Source organism: Myripristis murdjan, chromosome 9, assembly GCF_902150065.1.
Source record: "Myripristis murdjan chromosome 9, fMyrMur1.1, whole genome shotgun sequence".
Taxonomy (NCBI): Eukaryota; Metazoa; Chordata; class Actinopteri; order Holocentriformes; family Holocentridae; genus Myripristis; species Myripristis murdjan.
In genome coordinates this window covers 30,777,068-30,795,315 of record NC_043988.1, presented here as the reverse complement: position 1 = coordinate 30,795,315, position 18,248 = coordinate 30,777,068, and the positions used below count along the sequence as shown (strand labels likewise).

Here is an 18,248-nt window from a genome sequence, read left to right as displayed (position 1 = left end):
CGAATTGCTACAGTACATTAAACACATGCATATTTACCATCATTGTTCTTGCTGAAGTTGAGCTTAATGAGGGACTTTGCTTCAAGTTTCTGTAGAAATGAGAAAAAAAACAAGGTGTTACTGGGAGCCCATCAAAACATTTATCTTATGTACAATGAAGTGATATGTACCCTTTAATTCAAGGGAATGAATTATTAAAATACTATCATATGGGTGCTGGGGGTCTCTGTATATTTGATTCAGGAATTTAAACAGCTTATCATTGTAGACTGTCAAGATTTATAGACGATTCCTGAAAGTTTTGCAACATTTTAACCCGTACCAGTGTTTGCAAGCCCTACAAACTTTTCGATTTTTACATTCAGCCATTAAATAATTAATATTCATATTTTCTTGGACAGGTCTTTGATAGGCTCAGACTTGGTTGTAAGTATGGCCAGGATTAGAGTGACACTGAAATAACAATGGAAACTCTTCATCTGTTCAATTCTTAACAAATATTTAAGAAAAGATAAGTGCGATAATAAATCTGATGGTTCCCCTGATGAGGCATTTAAAAAAAAAAAAAAAAGGAAGCAAATATTCTTTGTGTTTGAGAAAGCATCTGCTTAAAATAAAACATGTTTGTATCTGAAATTGTGAGCCCCTGAGGCAAAATTTCAAATCTGCAATCTGCAATCTGCAATAAAGCAGCCAGTGGAGTACACATGCTATCAGGCCGCAGGCTGGTATTATTCATTGTTTCCTTACCTCTCCGGAGATCGGATTAGTTCCATACCTCTTGATCCATGGAACAATGCTCCTGAGACAGAGGCCAGAAAGGAAGATGATGTTAATTGCAACACAGATTATGAGCTAAAAGATGGTGCTTAAAAAAAAAAGGAAAAAAAATCGTCTATAACATTTAACGATTTTCTGCTTTTTTGTTTGCCCAGTGTGATACTAATGTCTTCCAGCTCTTCCAGCAGCCTGTTTATGATTTAAGCCAATAAAAGTGACATAAATTAAAGGTCAGCAACACAGCAATGAGCATACAACTTCAGGTGTAAGTGTTTTTCAAGCACAAAAAAAAGTTTTGTTTCTGATTTCTGATACTGATCATTTTTGAATGTTTCTGTTGTCCATGTAGTGTGTGAGTCTAAACATCTCAAATGGGTCATGGATTAGAAACGCTGGGAGACGTCGGCTACAAAACACGACCCGGTTATGATTCATTTTGAGGTAAAAAGTGCATTCTCTCTGCCTCTCAGTCGTCTCGACTGTTCATCACCATATTTCAGTTTGGTGAATATTCCTGGCAGCGCTTCATCCTGCCAAGACTACAATAATAGCCTTTTTTTGGCATCAGCAGTCTCTAGCCCATGCACTGATATTACATAGTGAATGAAAAATAAAACAGAAAAAAAACCAGAAAAAACAATGACACACAACTGATTTGATTTGCATTCAGACTGTTCACTACAATTTAGTAGAGCCTATTCAGTGCTGGATTTCTTGGGCCACTAATACTGATATTGATATTTGGGAGTTAAAAAAAAAAAAAAAAAGCTTCTAATAAAAAGACATATTGTCTGTTATGTTTTTATATAAGAAAACACAAATTTGTGTTTGTTAGCAAAGAATCCTCAAACTTGCGGATCAAATAGTTCTAACAAAAATATTTATTGGAGGCTTGAGAGAAAATTTTATTTGAGGGGTTAGGTGGATAAGGGAGGATGAGAGGAGGTTTAATTGGTTAAATTTTATTTATTTTAAAGATTTTTTTGGGCATTTCTGCTTTATTTGACAGATACAGTAGAGAGAGACAGGAGAGGCAGGGGAGAGAGAGACAGGGGACGACATGCAGCAAATGGCCTGAGGTCAGATTCAAACCCAGGATGGTACAATCAGGACTCAGCCTTAACATGTGGTACGCACTCCGGGGTGCCCCTGATTGGTTGAATTTTAATTTACACCCACTGGTGCAGGATGATGTCACTACTTCAGATGCTGTTTTTTTACAGGAAGTCGTGTGAGGTCACTCATGGGGACTTTAAATGAGCAGGGCATGACAGCTGACAGGGAATAGCTAACAGAGTCAGCACACTTTCAGTCTGATTTGTTTTTCGCATCATTTACTCACAGCAGGTCAAAGACGACTCCGTCCGGTGTGCAGACAGGATACTCAAACGGCTGAAGTGACAAGCTGAAACGTTTAAAAGTAAAGAGTTTGGTCAAAATGAGACAAACGGTACACGATTAACAATTACTCAGCAAAAAACTACTCTGTCAGCAACAGTGTAAACTCAGTGTACAACCAATATACAGCTGAAGTTTTTTCATTTTGTGTCTTGTGAAATGAATAATTATCTCGACCTCCTCCTCCTGCAGGACGTCTGCAGTCGCTGGGTGACCCTGCACCCCGACCCGCAGGATGAATACAGTGGGTCACATCAGTTACATGTACCGTGTAGTTTTATGCTGTAAGCCAATTCCAAATAAATGCACAGAAGACATAAAATGACCGATCTTACATGCCTCTCCTACGAATGGAAAAGAAAATGTCTTACCTGCAGTGGTCAAACGGGAGCCGTCTGAAGTTCGCCTGTGGAATTTCTGACAAGGAAAAATAAAAAGGAATAACGCTGGTTAACAACAACCAGCTATGAAAATAGGCTCAGCAGCCTCGATGAAAATTCAGTATAGAAAATAACCTGCTAAGAAAATAACATAACTCATAAAGGTGCAACGGAAAGTTCTGGTCGAAGTAAAATTGGAGTGGAAAACTTAGAGAAGAAAATCGAAAACCCACATACCTGTTCGCTTCCCGCCATAGAAGTGAGTGTATTCTGTACATGTAATGTACCTGTCAGGAGATAAAATCCACTCATAAATTAGGGGAAGGATAATGAATTAGGGATGCACGATAATGGATTTTCTGCCAACAACCAATTTGCCGATATTTTCCAACTTTTTTGGTGGCTCGCTGATGCTGACATTGATATATGCACATATTTTTTTCCACCTAATTGCATCAAATGCCAATATTTCTTTCTAAAGCTGATATTGGCTGATACTGATGGCGTGCTGATATTACCGTGCATCCCCACAATACAGACATGACAAATAACAAAAGTCACAGTAAGGTAAACAAAAAAGATCTGAGAGACAACAGGCAAATAAAACAAAAATCATAGAGTAAACAAATGCATAAAAAGCCTAGTTGCAAAAGTGCATGTTAAGACGCTGCTGATCAAAGACTAGAGGCTCACACATAAAGGTCCTTTTCATTTTTAGGGTTGAACCGGGACCTCGGTCAAGGCTTAAAGGTTCTGCCTATGAGGTTATGAGATTTAAGCTGCTGCAGGTAGCCAAACAAAACTAAGAATCATCGCTAACCAAAAAAATACATTGAAATCTATTTGTGTAAGTGTAGAGAAGCTAAAATAAGAATAAAGTTTTGACATGGATACGGTACATTTTATCTAAAAGTGCAAGAATGTGGATAGAAGGCAAGCTAAACGTGGAAAATTACTACTAAAATTACTTCAATACAGCTTCTTCGCGTCCAGATTAAAATATTTGAAAGGCATTTATTAATCAGACGTTTTTTTTTTTTCCTCCTTGACAACAACACTGGCATAATTATCAGTGTTGCACAGTGCATTTACAGTCTATTTGTAAAATCTCTTACAAAGCTACTAGCAGTGGCATTGCCTATAATTATCACATTATTCTGGCATATCAAAATTTGTTTTCTTCTGATCACTGGTTAAAATCCATCTTGAGATATCAAACTGTTCTTGTTTATTTTACAAATAAACTGCTTTAATCAAATAGTAATCACAGCCTGTTTTTGATAATGACATTATTTTATTATTCAGAGCATTTGTCTTGCAGTCAGTAACAGCTGAAATGAAGGATGTGTGTCAAAACTTCAGCTTTTGATTTGTCTTCAGTGGAAAAAGCATCGACTGGGCTGACTGCTTCTAATGTGGAATCAAGTTCACTGTTTATACAAGACACTAAAGTGTTAATAATAATGAAAGCAGCAGTGCCACAACACACTGCACATCTCAACTGTCTGCCAACCCTTATATTCATCTCTAACTTTTCATCTCTAACTCATGTGTTTCTTTACATTCATCTCCTCTGTGATCAGCACATACTTGGCAAGAGAAATCAACAATAAGGGATAGTGTCTTTTACCTGGATTCATCTCATCACTGTGCTTTCTGAAAACATTAAGCTCCCACAATAGTATCAACACTCAGTATCTAACATACACTACTCACAAAAAGTTAGGGATATTCAGCTTTCAGGTGAAATTTCAGGATGAACCTAAAATGCATTATACCCTTTACAGGTGAACTTAATGTGACCTTCTGTAAACTTTTGAATGCACAAGTTGCTGTTCTCTAACAAGGAGTTTAACGGCAAAATTCACATCAGGTGTTTGATGCTCCAGCTCATCGAGGTCGTATCATTAGGGAACGGCTGCTGGAGACTGGGGTACCTCAAATGGAGTGGCCTGCACTTTCTCCAGACCTGCATCCCATAGAAAACCTATGGGATCAGCTGAGTCACCGTGTAGAGGCTCGGAGCTCTGTACCCCAGAACCTCAATGTCCTGAGGGCCGCCCTTCAAGAAGAGTGGGATGCCATGCCTCAGCAGACAATAAGTCGACTTGTGAACAGCATGAGACGTCGTTGTCAAGCTGTTATTGATGCTCAAGGGCACATGACAAGTTATTGACACTGACATTTTTTGTTGTGGTATATCCACCACTGTTGTTGGCTTTTGTTTCAAGAAATTGTTTGAGATGAGGAAATCACCAGTGTATGCTTCTATTTAAATGCCCTACTTTCATGATATAATATCACTGTAGTGTGAACTTTTTACATTTTCCATAAATTTCACCCAAAAGCCAAACATCCCTAACTTTTTGTGAGTAGTGTATAACCAGCAAAGCAACCTTGGTCACCTCCAGCACTGGTAAAGCACAAAAACTGAACCTAAACCTGTGTTTTAAACCACAATTGTGTCTGGAGCTGTGACTTTATGATGTACATTTTTTTTCCCCACAGCATTATCTCTTTGCTGTGAAGTTTGTGTTTCCTTATGAGATATACAACATATTCACTGCCCTTTGCAATATTTACGAGTTTTACTTTCCACTTTAGCAGTTGTATGAATCACGCTGCAGCTGTTAATAAGCTAAACGATGCTATTTAACTAAGATAATGGATAATGAGCCCTTCCTCATCTGCACTACAACTCAACAGAAGCACATTTCAGTTAACATTAGCCAGAGTGAGCTAGCTAGCGTTACCGTAAACAATACTAAACAATATTAACCTAACGTTAGCAGGCTAGCGTTAGCCAGCTAAGCTAACAACAACAAACCCTCCCGGTGCCCTTCTGGACGCGGTTAACGACAGCTTAGAGACTTACATTTTGTCTTTTTGGTGCTGACGCTTCCCCATGTTGAATGTTGGTTCGGCTCAAACAGACAACTTCGCTTTTTGTTGTTAAACTTCTTGATAAGATGCTTTCTGGCTAACAGGAGCTCTGAGGCTTTACTTACTTCCTGTTTAAATGTGTGCAGACACGACACAACAAATGCGCTCTGCTGCCCCCCAGAGGATGAAAATGAACACTACTCCACCCGTCTGTGTGAAAAGAAATTTGTTTTTTATTTGTTGCTGTTATTTTTAATTGTTATATATTTTGGCAAACGACATATTATGAGCATTACCTGAGATAACAGGTGTTTGAGTTTACAACACCATTTTGGTTGATTTAGAAAAAAAAAAAAAAAAAAAAAAACATTATTATTGATTAAAGTCCACACTTCTGCCCTGAATCAAGTGGTTTAGTAGAATACCCCTGAAACCACATTGCACTTACAGTGTGCATGCATTGCTACTAGCTTAGTAATGTTTGGTGGGTCTGATGAGGAGCATTGTGCTAAAAACATCATTTTGTTGCTTCTATGTATCTGAATAAAATCATCTCAAGCCTCAGTGACGTGTGAGTCCATATTAATAACAGGATCGTGGAAGAAAGATCATATATGTTCAGGGTTTGTTCTTCCAACAGAAATGAGTGGCAGTTTTTCATGGGTTTTTTTGGAGACAACTGGGAACTAGTTTGATGGATACAGGAAGGTATCCATTGTTGTTCTTAGAAACATCTTGGAGATATCGCTCCATGACGTAGAAATATGTAGAAATCCTGGAGCAACATCCACCACCATCTTAGCTCACTTATTGCACTGCTACCCACATAAAATACTTTATGAGCACTGCAATAAATACAAGGAATCTTACCTCCAGATGAATAACGTGCTCGTTTTTCATCCTTGTGATTTATTTGCTTGACGGGAAACACAAAATCTCATTGATTCAGCACGCAAAACTGTCTTTTCAGCGCTCATCTTTGCAAATTCCCTTTTTCATCCTTCGTCGACACATTGCCTGTTTCTCATTCAAGCTGCATGTAGACGCTTTACATCCACTTTCTTACGTGTGCATCGTGTATTCCACAAAAAGAAAAAAAAAACAAAAACAAGACACAGCAAATCCTTCTAGAGTGAGTTTATTTTGTCTTGGCATTTAATTTGTTTAAGGAACTCTCACATTTATGGCTAAGTATTTATTTCTTCTACTGAGAGAAGGGAGCAAACAAAAATGGTTATAGGCATGAACTCATGGCCGGGTGGTTAGTAATGTACAGCAGAAGGTACATTCAGATTGCCTGTTGGACACATATTTCCTCTGAAGCATGGACACGTCATACGGGTACAACTACAACCCCCTCCCACGAAGAGAAAGAAGAAAACAAACAAACAAATAAAACACATAAGGTGGATCCATCGTGAGGAATTCAATTTCGAACTAAACCATTTTCAGATGAAGAGTGATATCGAGGAGTGGTGTCTTCTGTATACAAAAATATATATAATACAGAGCAGCAACACTGCCCGCATACCTGAGTCACAGCTGGCTTTCATTTCTCTTAGCGCTCACCCCCACCAGCTAAGGAAAGACACCAGCTGAAAAGAATAGAGACAGATCTTTAGGGCAAACTGTGGACTTTATGTTGAGTGGCATTATCGGTCGCCAAATGAATCCTCTCGTCCTTGGCACTTATCTGTCGGGCGAGCCCAACCCTCGGTATTTTACAAAAAGAAAGAAAAAAAAAAAGGTTAAGTTCAAGATGTCCAATAGATCCAATTTTAACTAGAGTTATCTGTCATTGACGAAGATACTGTACGTGGTAATTAAAGACCAAAAGTGAAGGCTGTAAAGAAAGGAACAAGAGCACATACTGACGAAAACGGAAGAGTTGAGGAGCCAGAGGTCTGCCTGTCCATTGGGTGGATACAAGTTGTTTGCTCGGAAAGTGCGATAATATGAAGAAATCTGACGGAGCAAAACGAAAAAAAGCTCGCCATCTTGATCCCTTTGAGAACAACTGAGGTCCATGAATATGTTCAAAACAATGGCCGGGAACTGCGCCGTACCATTTTGATTTAACAAAACAAAAACAAAAACAAAAAACAACAACAACAAAATATGAGTGTTTTCTCAGATGGGACACTTGCATGGGTTTGTAGTTTGTAGACAGTCTATGAGTGTGGAGTGGTGGGGAAAAAAAACTTTTAAAAAATCACCGCAAGTCCAACATGGACACTGTGCCGTCCGTGATGGTGATATGTCCTGCGTGCTGAAAGAGAAAATGACTTTGGGTTAAAATCTGCGAACAGAGCTTTGAAACGTCATTTAATAATAAAGAGAAAAGTCAAAAGTCGGCACTATTCAAATTAAACAATTTAAGAGCACAGATAAAACGGAGTTAAAGAAATGTCTGAATGCCCCTCAGGAGTCGGCGAGAATCTGCTGCAATTTCTTTTATGAAAATTGAGTCTGCTGGGGCTGGTGCGGGGAATAAGACACAATACATGCACTGAATTCCTCAGTATCTTTTTTTTAAGACTATTTTTGGCCATTTCTGCTTTATTTGATAGTTACAGTAGAGAGACACAGGAAAGGCAGGGGAGAGAGGAGCAGCAAAGGGCCGGGGCTCGGATTTGAACCCACGACGCTGCCAGCAGGACATCTGTGTTCTGAGCATGTTGGATGTCAAACTTTTGAGAAGGCTACTTAAGTGATATGTAACTTTTTTTTTTTTTTTTAAAATTAGTTAAATGACATGTGTCTATAACAGACCCTTTTCTTAGCAGCCAGTTTGACATGAAATACCTGTGTTTACCCTGCTGCTTCATGTCAAAACGGCTGCTGTGAGAAAGGTCTGTTACCATAAAATCAGTGTGATTATGGTTGTTTGTGCTGGTGTTTATGTTGTTTCTCATGAACCCCACTGCTTTCTGTCACTGACAGGATGTTACCGTTTGTTCCCATTTGAACAGCATCCTCTCCCCCACACATGATACATAAATAAATAAATGAATTAATTAATTAAAAAAATTACAGTGTGCAGCCAGAAAAGGCTGCCAGTCATTTACTGGTCGTCTCACTTGGTCACAGCTATTATGCAAATGACTCAAAATTGATGTGGTAATGACTTACTGATGTTAACATTCTATATGCAGCACCTTTAAAGAGGAAAGAACGTAATCAGTTTGACTACAGTAGCAAAAATGCCATATTTTTAAAGCTGTAATAATAATAATGGTTATCAACAATTCTGTGTTAATGCTTGTGTTTCATGAAAATTTGTAATGCATGGGAGAAACAATATCACTACACTGTTACATTATGGTTTTGGAGCCCAACCACCGCAAATAATTTTAAAATTGAATTCTTCGGTATGCAACATGTGTTTTCCACATAAGATAATCTTTTGTATTTTATAGTACTTAAACTGAGAACACTTAAACTATGGACTGATCTAATAGTTACTTATATAAAAGTGTAGCCATCTGCCTCATCTGCAGGAGTGCATACTTTGGATGAGAAATGGTTTTCCATATCAGCTAGAAATTCAAGCTCCCTCACTTAGCCTTGTTTTTCTGGCCATCTGGGCTGGCAGCCTATATCACTTTGTCATCCCACCCCTATTGTGGTCTACAGTATATGTGGAGAAATCTGAAAGAAAAAAAAAAAAAAAGGAGGGGGGGAGAACTTGAAAACAAAGTAGTGGGGTTTTGCGTCAAAGTTTCCCTCATTTTCTGCAGAGCGGCTTAAACACAACCAACTGCTGAGCAGAAATGGATTCTAATAAGTTGTTTTGTAACTTGTCCGTCTGATCCAAATGGAAGCAGCTTCTCTCTCAGGATGACAATAAATAAACGGGTGTCGGTCTGTGTGGGGGTCACACAGTAGAAGTGTACTCACTGTAAAAAGAGGAGGATCTTTGCTGTGAGGATGAAAGCCCTTCTGTTTACATGTGGAGATTTCATCTGTTCCACGATCTGTGAGCCTGAAATAGCCGATTCTGCAGCAACAAATGGAACAAATGCAAATCCGTCACATTTAATCACCTTCAAATGTATACAGACAAACATAGCTACGGGATGAAATGATCAGTGTTGCTTTTATATTCACTGTACGGCCTGCGATAGAGGGAAAATTCCTCCTAGAGCTAGAAAAATGCAAATACAATGAAAACTTATTGTCTCGACTTATTGCTCAAATTGGAAAAAAACAACTAAAAGACAGAACCGAAACAAAAGAAGGCGACAGCAAACATGTCATCTTTCAGAAATGATTGCAGCCCCACTCTGAGCCAGTCGGTGATGAATATGTCAACTTGTTTTGACTTGCAATTACACACAGACAAATAGACAAACAAACGCACAAATGATAAATAAACTTGCCCCTGGCTCAAATGGTGTAATTCTGAAAACAGCAAAATGTAGACGTGCATCATTCCCCAAAGTTTTGTCATAATTTTACACACAGTTTTTAAGATATGTATGTCATGTGGACAAAAGCATGTGGTTTTCCCCTTTGGACAATCAGTCTGAATATGATTAAAGCACAGACAAGATCAGCATCATAAAACCATCATAAAAAGCAATATCATATCAGTACAAAAAGTATTTTTACTGTCGATATTTAGTTGATCGTGAATTTTTTTTTTTTTTTTTTTAAACTTTTGTAAGTGTGTATCATCTGTGATTGATGAAAAAACTTGAAGGAGACCTATCTATTGTCTTCCCATTGATTCAATGTGGGGAACAACATAAATTGTTCTACTTGCAACTGAAAACAAAAAACTGCCCATACATGATAGAAATATCTAAGTAGGAGCTTCTTACACTGCTAATATAGACAGGCACTAATCTCAGAATTTAAAAAACAAACAAACAAAAAAAAAAAAAAAAACATGTTTTACCCCAGCATCTAAAGAGCAATCCAGCAGAAAAAAACTGACTGACTGACTGAGGTGTTCATGTTCATCAAGAAAGCCAGGAGAGTCAAGTTTCCTGGCTGCAGACTCACTCGTTGAACTTGGGCGAGCAGACGATGGCGATGGCCTCCGGCAGCATCATCTGGTAGGAGCAGTGTGTGTGGAGGTCTACGCTGGACAGGAAGGCTGTCTGTGTGGGGTGAGTCTGAAAAACACAGGACGGTCTGACTTCACTTTACATGTTCAGCTGGTTTAGCGTGCATAAGCATGTGCGCAGAAACAAATACACAGCAAACACGCACACCACAGTTTCATAAGAAAGTTTCCTTTATGTTGGGCTGTAAAAACACCAAACCCAGGCCCAGGTGTTTACGACACCTCAGTGCAGCTTTTTACTCTCATAGGCGTCTGAGCTGCCAAACTGCATTTCTCATGAGCGTTCTCCTCAGCAGTTGCCTATATTTGTAAAGTTCACCCACACTGCTGTTTATGCCTGTTTGTGCCTTGGCATGAGCATTTTGCACCCGAACAGAGACATGCACTAAAAAGTAAAATCAAATATAATCACTTGCACAAATAAAGACTTCAACCGGATTTCAGAGAAACCACACTTGTGGCTTTTAGCTACAACCATTCAAGCTCTGTGGTTATAAACATTTTGTAGCTTCTGCAAAAGCTTCAACAGTGGCCACAATCATTGCTCATTGCTTTATAAATCTTCAACTTCTTGATTTAGCAAGCAAATGAAAAACCAATCAGCTACAATCAGCTGCTGGTAGATACAACTGTGTGGACCCACAACTGCAAGGTGAACTGCCTATAGCTATTTTATCAACAGTTCTGAGGTGTTTTAGAGTGGATTTTCCCTTTAAGACTGCAGGGTTAGCTGGTACTGCTGTGAGCAGCGGTGCTGTCGCTGCTGGAGGGAGAGTCCAGTGAACAAACACAGTAGCAGGGTCTTTATTTGGCCAGGATAGATGTTTCACACACAATTACATGTTCGATATGTGGAATAAGATTTGGCGAGAGGAAAGCTCTGGTAAAAACCAGAAAATCATCAAGTTCTAAAGACTCACAACAGGTCTTGTGCATGAGTGTTTGGTCATTTGCTCACATCGTTTGTGTCCTCCTGAACTGATCTGACCGTTACATGTGTTGCCAGGTACAGCAGTATGGGCCGAGGTCATATTTCCATGTACTGTGTGCACCCACTGGGGCAGATGTGTACTCACGTGGATCCAGCCCAGGGTGATGAGATCGTACTGATCCTGGATGAGAAAGAGCTCCTCTTCATTTTCTGTGTCACAATAGTCGGGTCCGCCACACTGCTTTGGCACTATCACATGGGTCACGGTAAATGCGTTTCTGGTCTGGGGCATGGACAGAAAAAGCACCACACAATGACTTTTTTCCCTTTTTTTAAAAAAAAAAAACATGCACATCCAGTGTCTGCCTCTAGCTATTTAAGGACTAAGCAAATGAACACACGACTGACTGGTTTGTTGCTGACAAAAGCACTGGGTCATTTTCACAGAAAAGAAAACGTGTTGGAGCTGTGAGGGAAAATTCAACCGAGCCATAAATATACCCTCACACATTTTAGAGACAGCAAAGCTAGGAAAGCTAAAGAAAATGTCAGATATGTGGATTGAATCATGTGAATATGACTCAAACCCACATGATTCAACTTCCCAGGCTATAGCTGTAAATAAGAGGCTGTTCATGGGCTTTCCTTGCTCAAACTCAGGGTGAAGGAAAACATGATGGAACTGCACAGGGAAGATAGGTATGAAAAAGTTTTATGAAGAGAAACTTGCCCTGTGCTATCAAACATCTAGATCTGATTTAATGTTTGTTTTCAACATTACAAATGCTTAATGAGAACAAACTCTCTCAGACAATGAAGTGCAGTGAAATGAATAGTGGAAAACATTTAACATTCTGCTACATGTGAGGAAATATCTACTTTTACAAAAGAACAATCCAAAAATCCATTTAGGTGACGTTCCCCTTTAAGCTGATTTTGTGGTTCCCTGCAGCTGAATTACTCTGACCAGGGCTTGCAGCACTGTTGGTTTAGCACAATCACTCTGTTCCGCCAGCAGCTGTTGTTTCTTTAAAGTCTTACCAGTTTGCCACACAGGATGCCACAGGTTTCTACGGCTCGGCTGGTGTTGGCCTCTGCCAGCCTCAGAAAACTCTGGCACAGCTCAGCCGGAACCGCCAACTGCCGAAGGGCATCCACCATTGTATCTGCAAAAATAACGTCGCAGAATAAAAAAAAATAGTTGAATGGAAAGGTTGAACTCTTGTACTGTTCTGAGGCAAGGCATGGTGCACACGGGAAATAAAGCAGGTCAGGGGGAAAAAAAATCAGCTAAGAAGAATAAATACTTTAAAGCAGGAGCGGTGTACTATTTAATCCTCTGGAGGCCGGCCCTCATTTCAGAATAAGATTAACTCACTGTTGTTCCCCGGGCTGACCAGAGAGCCGGGCTTCAGCGACCGGTCGAAGCTGGGCGGGCCGGTGGCAGGCAGGCCGGTGGTGGCGACGGGGCGATTGTGGTGGTGGTTGGTGCCGCTGGACAAGTCCCTGGGGCTCTGCGGGGGGGTGGGGGTCACTGCAAAAGACAGCGAGGGTCCCTGGATGCCCGGAATGAGGGGCGTGTCGGGGGGCGGCGTGCCCGGCGTGGCGAACTCCAGAAGCACCCGCTGGCGCTCCTTCTCCAGCTCCTGGCGGCGAATCATCTCCTCGAAGGCACTGAACTGCTCCTGCTCCCGCTGGCGGCGCTGCAGCTCGGCCACGCGCTCCCGCTCTGCGTCCAGCGCCCGCTGCTTCGACTGCTCCCGCGCCAGGGCCTCCTCCTCCGCTTTCTGAGGAGCACGTGATTATATGAAATGATTCAGTGATCGACTGAAACTTAATTAGAATTTCAATAATCGATTAATCGTGTCAGCCATTTATTAAGTAAAAATGCTAGGCGTTTGCTGATTCCAACTACACTACGATCTCTAACATGCGGTTACATTTCATTATATCATTATAAAACCAATACTTTGGGTTCTTTTGCTGCTGGTCAGACTAAAGAGGCTATCCGAAGACATCCATTTGGATTCTGTTAACTTTCCATGACATCATTTTTCATACTTTATAGTGATTGATTAAAAAAAAAAAAAAAAAAAAAAAAAATCAAGAAATGCCAGTGAAAATAATCATTATGTGCACCCCAAGTTACAACAGGTTAACTTTTAAAATATCTCCATTTAGGCAAAGGCACTGTAATTGGATTTGTGTGTGTGTTATATTTAATTGGTTTATACTGATATGTGTTGGACCCTCCAGTCTTAATTAGGCTAATGTTTCATCCCATTTACAGTTCATACAACACACTGCAAACCCAGTGTGCTGTTTGTCATATAAGACATTTTTACTTAATCTATTTCATATTTATGATGATTATCACTGTGATGTCTGTGCCTGTGGTGTTTATGGTTCTCAATGTCTGTCTAAAGCCTAGTATATCACAAGTTAGTTCAAAATAAATGTATATTTTATTCGAATAAATCAGGAAAAAAAACAATGGGTATTTGCCATTCCTAGTCCTGCCCTATGTGTGAAAAATCTACAATTCAATAATAAGTAAAAGGTGTCAGAGTAACAAGCCAAGCCAAGCCAAGTACCAGCTAAAATATGTGACCATTAGCAACCATGGCTGAAATGACATTTTTAAGGGGCACCAAGTTGAGATCTATTTTGTCTTGCCCCATGGCACAAAATGTCCACAGTCCATCAGCAGGAGGTTAATAGAGTTGCTGATCAATATCAGTGACTCAGTGATTACTTGGCCGGCCGGTAAGATGGTGCGGATGACAAAAAACTCCCGAGCCAACCTCCTTTTCAGATCGACTCACTGCTCGGTGATGGAGGACGGTGCTACGAGCAAGCAACCGCTGTCACAAGACATTTCACGTCAAAATTAATGTCTTTTTTATTCTTTGCTGAAACTGAAAAGGTGATCTTTTGTCTCTGTGATCCTGTCAGTATTCTCTCCTCAGTTACAAGGCTTTTAACTGAATCTAAGAGATGTGGCCATGTTCACTCCATGACTTCTACCCATGTGTTTGCAATTTTAATCAGTTGCAGATTGAGGTTGACAAAGGTAGCAGATCACTTAATACCTCCTTAAATGTTACATTGTTTTGTTAAGATCTCCAATGTCTTGAGACACAGCACAGGCAAACAGAAGAAAATGTTGGTGGATGAGAACCAGCGCTCCTGTGACTGACACACACTTTACCTTTTTGACGAGGTACTGTGCATACTCCTGTTCAAACCTCCTCAGAAGAGCTTTCTTCAGTATCTCTGCTTGTGGGAATGCAATGTCCTTCAGTTTCTGGAAGAGGGTGAGAAATCAGCCACTGTTAAGCTCGTGCTCGTCTTAAACAGGAAAGAATTATAATGAGCTGCACAGGACAGAACAAAACACTGTATGAGCACCTTGAGTGTGTCCTTCTTCTCAGGAATGTTAGCTGTTTTGTAATCCCGGTGCTTGGGAAGTTTCTCAATAAAGAGCCTGGGCAAAAAAAAAAACAACAACAACAACACACAAAGCAACAAAATACTGTGAGAAATGGTCAAGAGACAAGGAGCAATGATGCAATAATTTGACCTTCAACACTTCAGACCTTAAAGTTGATATTTTTGCCTTTAATAATCTAAACAGATGCATAAAAACTGTGTATGTATGTGTGTGTGTGTGTGTGTGTGTGTGTGTGTGTGTGTGTTTTGATACAGTTGTATGTGTGTGTGATGTAAGGGGGGTGGATACCAGGTACAAAGTAAAGGTAAAATAACCAATTGCACATGGGATATCTGAAACGGAACTGACCCATCTTTACTTAAATGGTGAAATAAATGTTTATTTTAAGATTGATATTCATAATTCGTCCTCTATTGCAAGTCTTGCACTGTACATAATGCCCCCTACCATGTGTGCAATGTGTTTACAGCGTTATCTTAGTTACAAACATTCACCAACACTACCAAGATTATTTAATGTAAAATTACAGTTTTTGTGTTTGGCAAATAAATAAATTCTGATTATGACCAATCTGTAGCATGTACTTAAGTTCCAAGTGAATAAATCTTGTAGAGGAAAGCGTAAAGTAACACACTTTTTGTTTGAGTGGTGTTATAACAATAAAAAATAATGATTCAGAGAAACTTTTACAAAACGAATAGGGCGAAAAGTCAGAGTAAAACTAACTTGAATGAATTCTGTGAAACTGACAAGCCTGGTTTAAGACAGAAGTTTTCTTTCTCCTGGCAGCACAAATTTGGCAAGAAAAAGTTGAAAAAAATAAGAAATAACGATAAACTACATGAGGGTAACCTATGGGAGATCAATACAGGTCCATCAAGAGCTCAGAGAGTAAAACATTTCCAAACTTCACTCGTGCCTGCTGCACTTACGTGATGTACTTATTGTAGAGGACGAAGGCGTGCTCGATGTTGCCCTCCTCTGTGTAGATGTTGGCCATGCGGATCATCTCCATGCCAGAGCGGAAGTATCGGCGTGGAGGCACATCGTCGTTGACCTCCACCGAGCTCCCCTTCTTGGTCAGAGCGCGGACTCGCTCCTCCGGCATCAGACTGATGTCATTGTGGTCTGCCATGATTCCAGCTCAACCGTGTGAAGCTAGAAAGACGGGCGAAAGATTTCACAGCACAGTCAGTGGGAACTATATTTTAGTGTCGTGTTGATGACATTTCAGCACCATGTAGCTGTCAGTGCTTCACGGATACTATCTAAACACTGGAGTTTCACTCTTAAAATATCTTCTTAAAACCCAAACACCCTCCTGCTATTTGAATTTTTCAACATTTTTTTATCAGCTGGGAATAATTTGAACCTAGTAGTTAAAACCAGAAAATGAGTTTAATAAAAATTGCTACCCAGGTTAACATATAAGATACTTTATGTGTCTTGTTGACTGTCTAAACAACCGTTTAAATAAAACATAATCTCCCCAACTCGACCGGTTCTTATGTTTTATACAGGTAAAAAAGCCCGTGGTCAAATGGAGCTCAAAGAAACACTGATGGGTAAAAAATGTGTACAGGATATTAAATATATATATATATATATATATATATATATATATATATATATATATATATATATATATATCATCAGGTCAATTTTATGTTTACTCACTTCTTCCCATTAAACTAGGAAACGTCATGAATAATGAAGCAAAAAGCAAAAATGTTAATTGTGTATTTAGAGGTGTTATGGGGTCAAACTGACTCCAAAAGTGACAGGAGGGTTAAGAAAAACAATTGAGTCAGTGTTCAAGAAAACAACAACAACCAGCAGCACAATGTAGCATAGAAATGCTCCTCTGGTTAGAGAACCACTTGGGCTGTATTCAGTGACAAGCCATTAGCAGTAACTAAAATCTAATCATCTTCTGCTGTTCATTTATTGATGGCATGGGGAGTTTTCATCAGCAGTCAGAGGGTCAGGTGACTTTGTGTTTTGATTTGGTCATGACTCATTGGTCAGCTGACATTTCCAGTGGCAATAAGGTATGTAGAGAGAGGATCACATAGAAAGCACTGGGTTGTGGCTCTGGTGAATGGGAAGTGTGAAAGCTGAGTAGAATAGAGTTGAGTAGAGTAGAGTAAGCAGTGAATCTGTGACAGTGCTGTGTGATCCAAACGGTTACACTAGATAGTGACAAGGTAGTTTTCTTTCTTCTTCCTCACTTTTCAGCTGATTTGATACAGATTAAAAAAAAAGCCCTTCTGGAATTTTCATTACACTACAGGGCTTCATTTGGGCCCTCAAAAAAACAAAAACAAAAAAAAAACCTTCAAGTCCTGTTGGTGATTAATGAGCGTGTGGAATGAAAACACAGACTCTGATGTGGTGTGCTGTCTTATCTGTGGCATCTGTCTATGTGCAAGCCTATAGGAATTGCATGTCTATGTATGTATCTGTGTGTGTGTGTGTGTGTGTGTGTGTGTGTGTGTGTGTGTGAGTACGTGTGTGTGTGTGTGTGTGTGTGTGTGTGTGTGTGTGTGTGTGACCATGTTGGCATCTCTCAATAGCAGTGTCCGAGCAGCTGGTCATTAAAAAAACACACACACAAAAAAACAAAACAAAACCAGACTGTGATCAAACTCAGGTCATCACAGTACCTCCTCGATCTTTAGGATTACTTGCATGCTGATTAATAACAACGTCTCGTGTGGCCGTTACCTTGGAAACGAGCGCCGATCAGCTCAGGCTCGGTAAGACCTGTCACTCCGCACTGGCAGCGAGTGGATAAAACTGATTTTCGGCACATTTCCTTCAGCGAACATTTCCAATTTGAAACCAGTACAGTCGTGTATATTCGTCATATCAAAAGTAATATCGTTCACGTCACTGGTTTTAGAGTTTAACCCCGTCATGCTGGTGACTGATGCTGCCCAACGACGTCGCTGAGTTAGTCAGCTAGGCTAACGGCTAGCTTAGCCACCTGAGCTGAGCTACACCGCCTTACAGTCGAAGTTCGGGCGGTTTGAGTCGCTAACAGTCAACAACGGAGGATCTAATCCCAAATTCTTACCTGATCAAGCCGTATAGTGTAATCCCCAGCGGCCTACATATAAGCTGGAGCACAACACAGTCAAATTACCACCAGAGATGTAGCCCCAAGTTGCTGCTGTGTGAGCTGCGCCTACATCCGCACACTTCCGCAACAAAGACTACTTCCGCCTGACGATGTCTTTTTTTTTTTTTTTTTTTTTTTTTTTTTTTTTTTTTTTAATTCAACATATTTTTATGAACATACAAATTATCGTAGAGGACACATATAAACAATGCATCGCAATATTA

At 39.9% G+C, this 18,248-nt stretch overlaps 2 protein-coding genes across 3 annotated transcripts in view; both read right to left on the bottom strand.

Annotated features, from left to right (window-relative positions):
* Positions 1–5,596, bottom strand: part of ppil2 (peptidylprolyl isomerase (cyclophilin)-like 2) — a 40,036-nt gene extending 34,440 nt beyond the window's left edge. The window contains 6 exon segments of the mRNA XM_030060072.1: positions 38–89; positions 751–802; positions 2,123–2,185; positions 2,550–2,595; positions 2,796–2,845; positions 5,434–5,596. Of these exon segments, the coding sequence (XP_029915932.1) occupies positions 38–89; positions 751–802; positions 2,123–2,185; positions 2,550–2,595; positions 2,796–2,845; positions 5,434–5,465 (295 nt within the window). The 5' untranslated portion in view covers positions 5,466–5,596.
* Positions 5,597–6,563: 967 nt separating this feature from the next.
* LOC115365203 (STAM-binding protein-like A) lies at positions 6,564–18,117 on the bottom strand. 2 transcript variants are annotated; one of them, XM_030060073.1, is made up of 10 exons: positions 17,980–18,117; positions 15,833–16,058; positions 14,858–14,933; positions 14,658–14,753; positions 12,825–13,233; positions 12,488–12,612; positions 11,592–11,729; positions 10,452–10,564; positions 9,342–9,441; positions 6,564–7,710 (listed from the first exon to the last, which is right to left on the bottom strand). In XM_030060073.1, exons 2-10 carry the CDS (start codon positions 16,033–16,035, stop codon positions 7,654–7,656), a joined length of 1,317 nt encoding a protein of 438 aa, XP_029915933.1. In that variant the 5' UTR covers positions 16,036–16,058; positions 17,980–18,117; the 3' UTR covers positions 6,564–7,653. The 2 variants fall into 2 exon arrangements, with proteins under 2 accessions (XP_029915933.1, XP_029915934.1); XM_030060074.1 differs by having other exon boundaries at positions 6,564–7,036.
* Positions 18,118–18,248: the final 131 nt, after the last annotated feature.

Coding starts and splice junctions, on each gene's coding strand:
- LOC115365203 (XM_030060073.1), bottom strand. CDS start 16,035: ATGGCAGACCACAATGACATCAGTCTGATGCCGGAGGAGCGAGTCCGC. Junction 14,934..15,832: donor CTCTACAATAAGTACATCAC/GTAAGTGCAGCA, acceptor TTTTTTGCCCAG/GCTCTTTATTGAGAAACTTC. Junction 9,442..10,451: donor TGCTCGCCCAAGTTCAACGA/GTGAGTCTGCAG, acceptor TTGTTGCTGCAG/AATCGGCTATTTCAGGCTCA.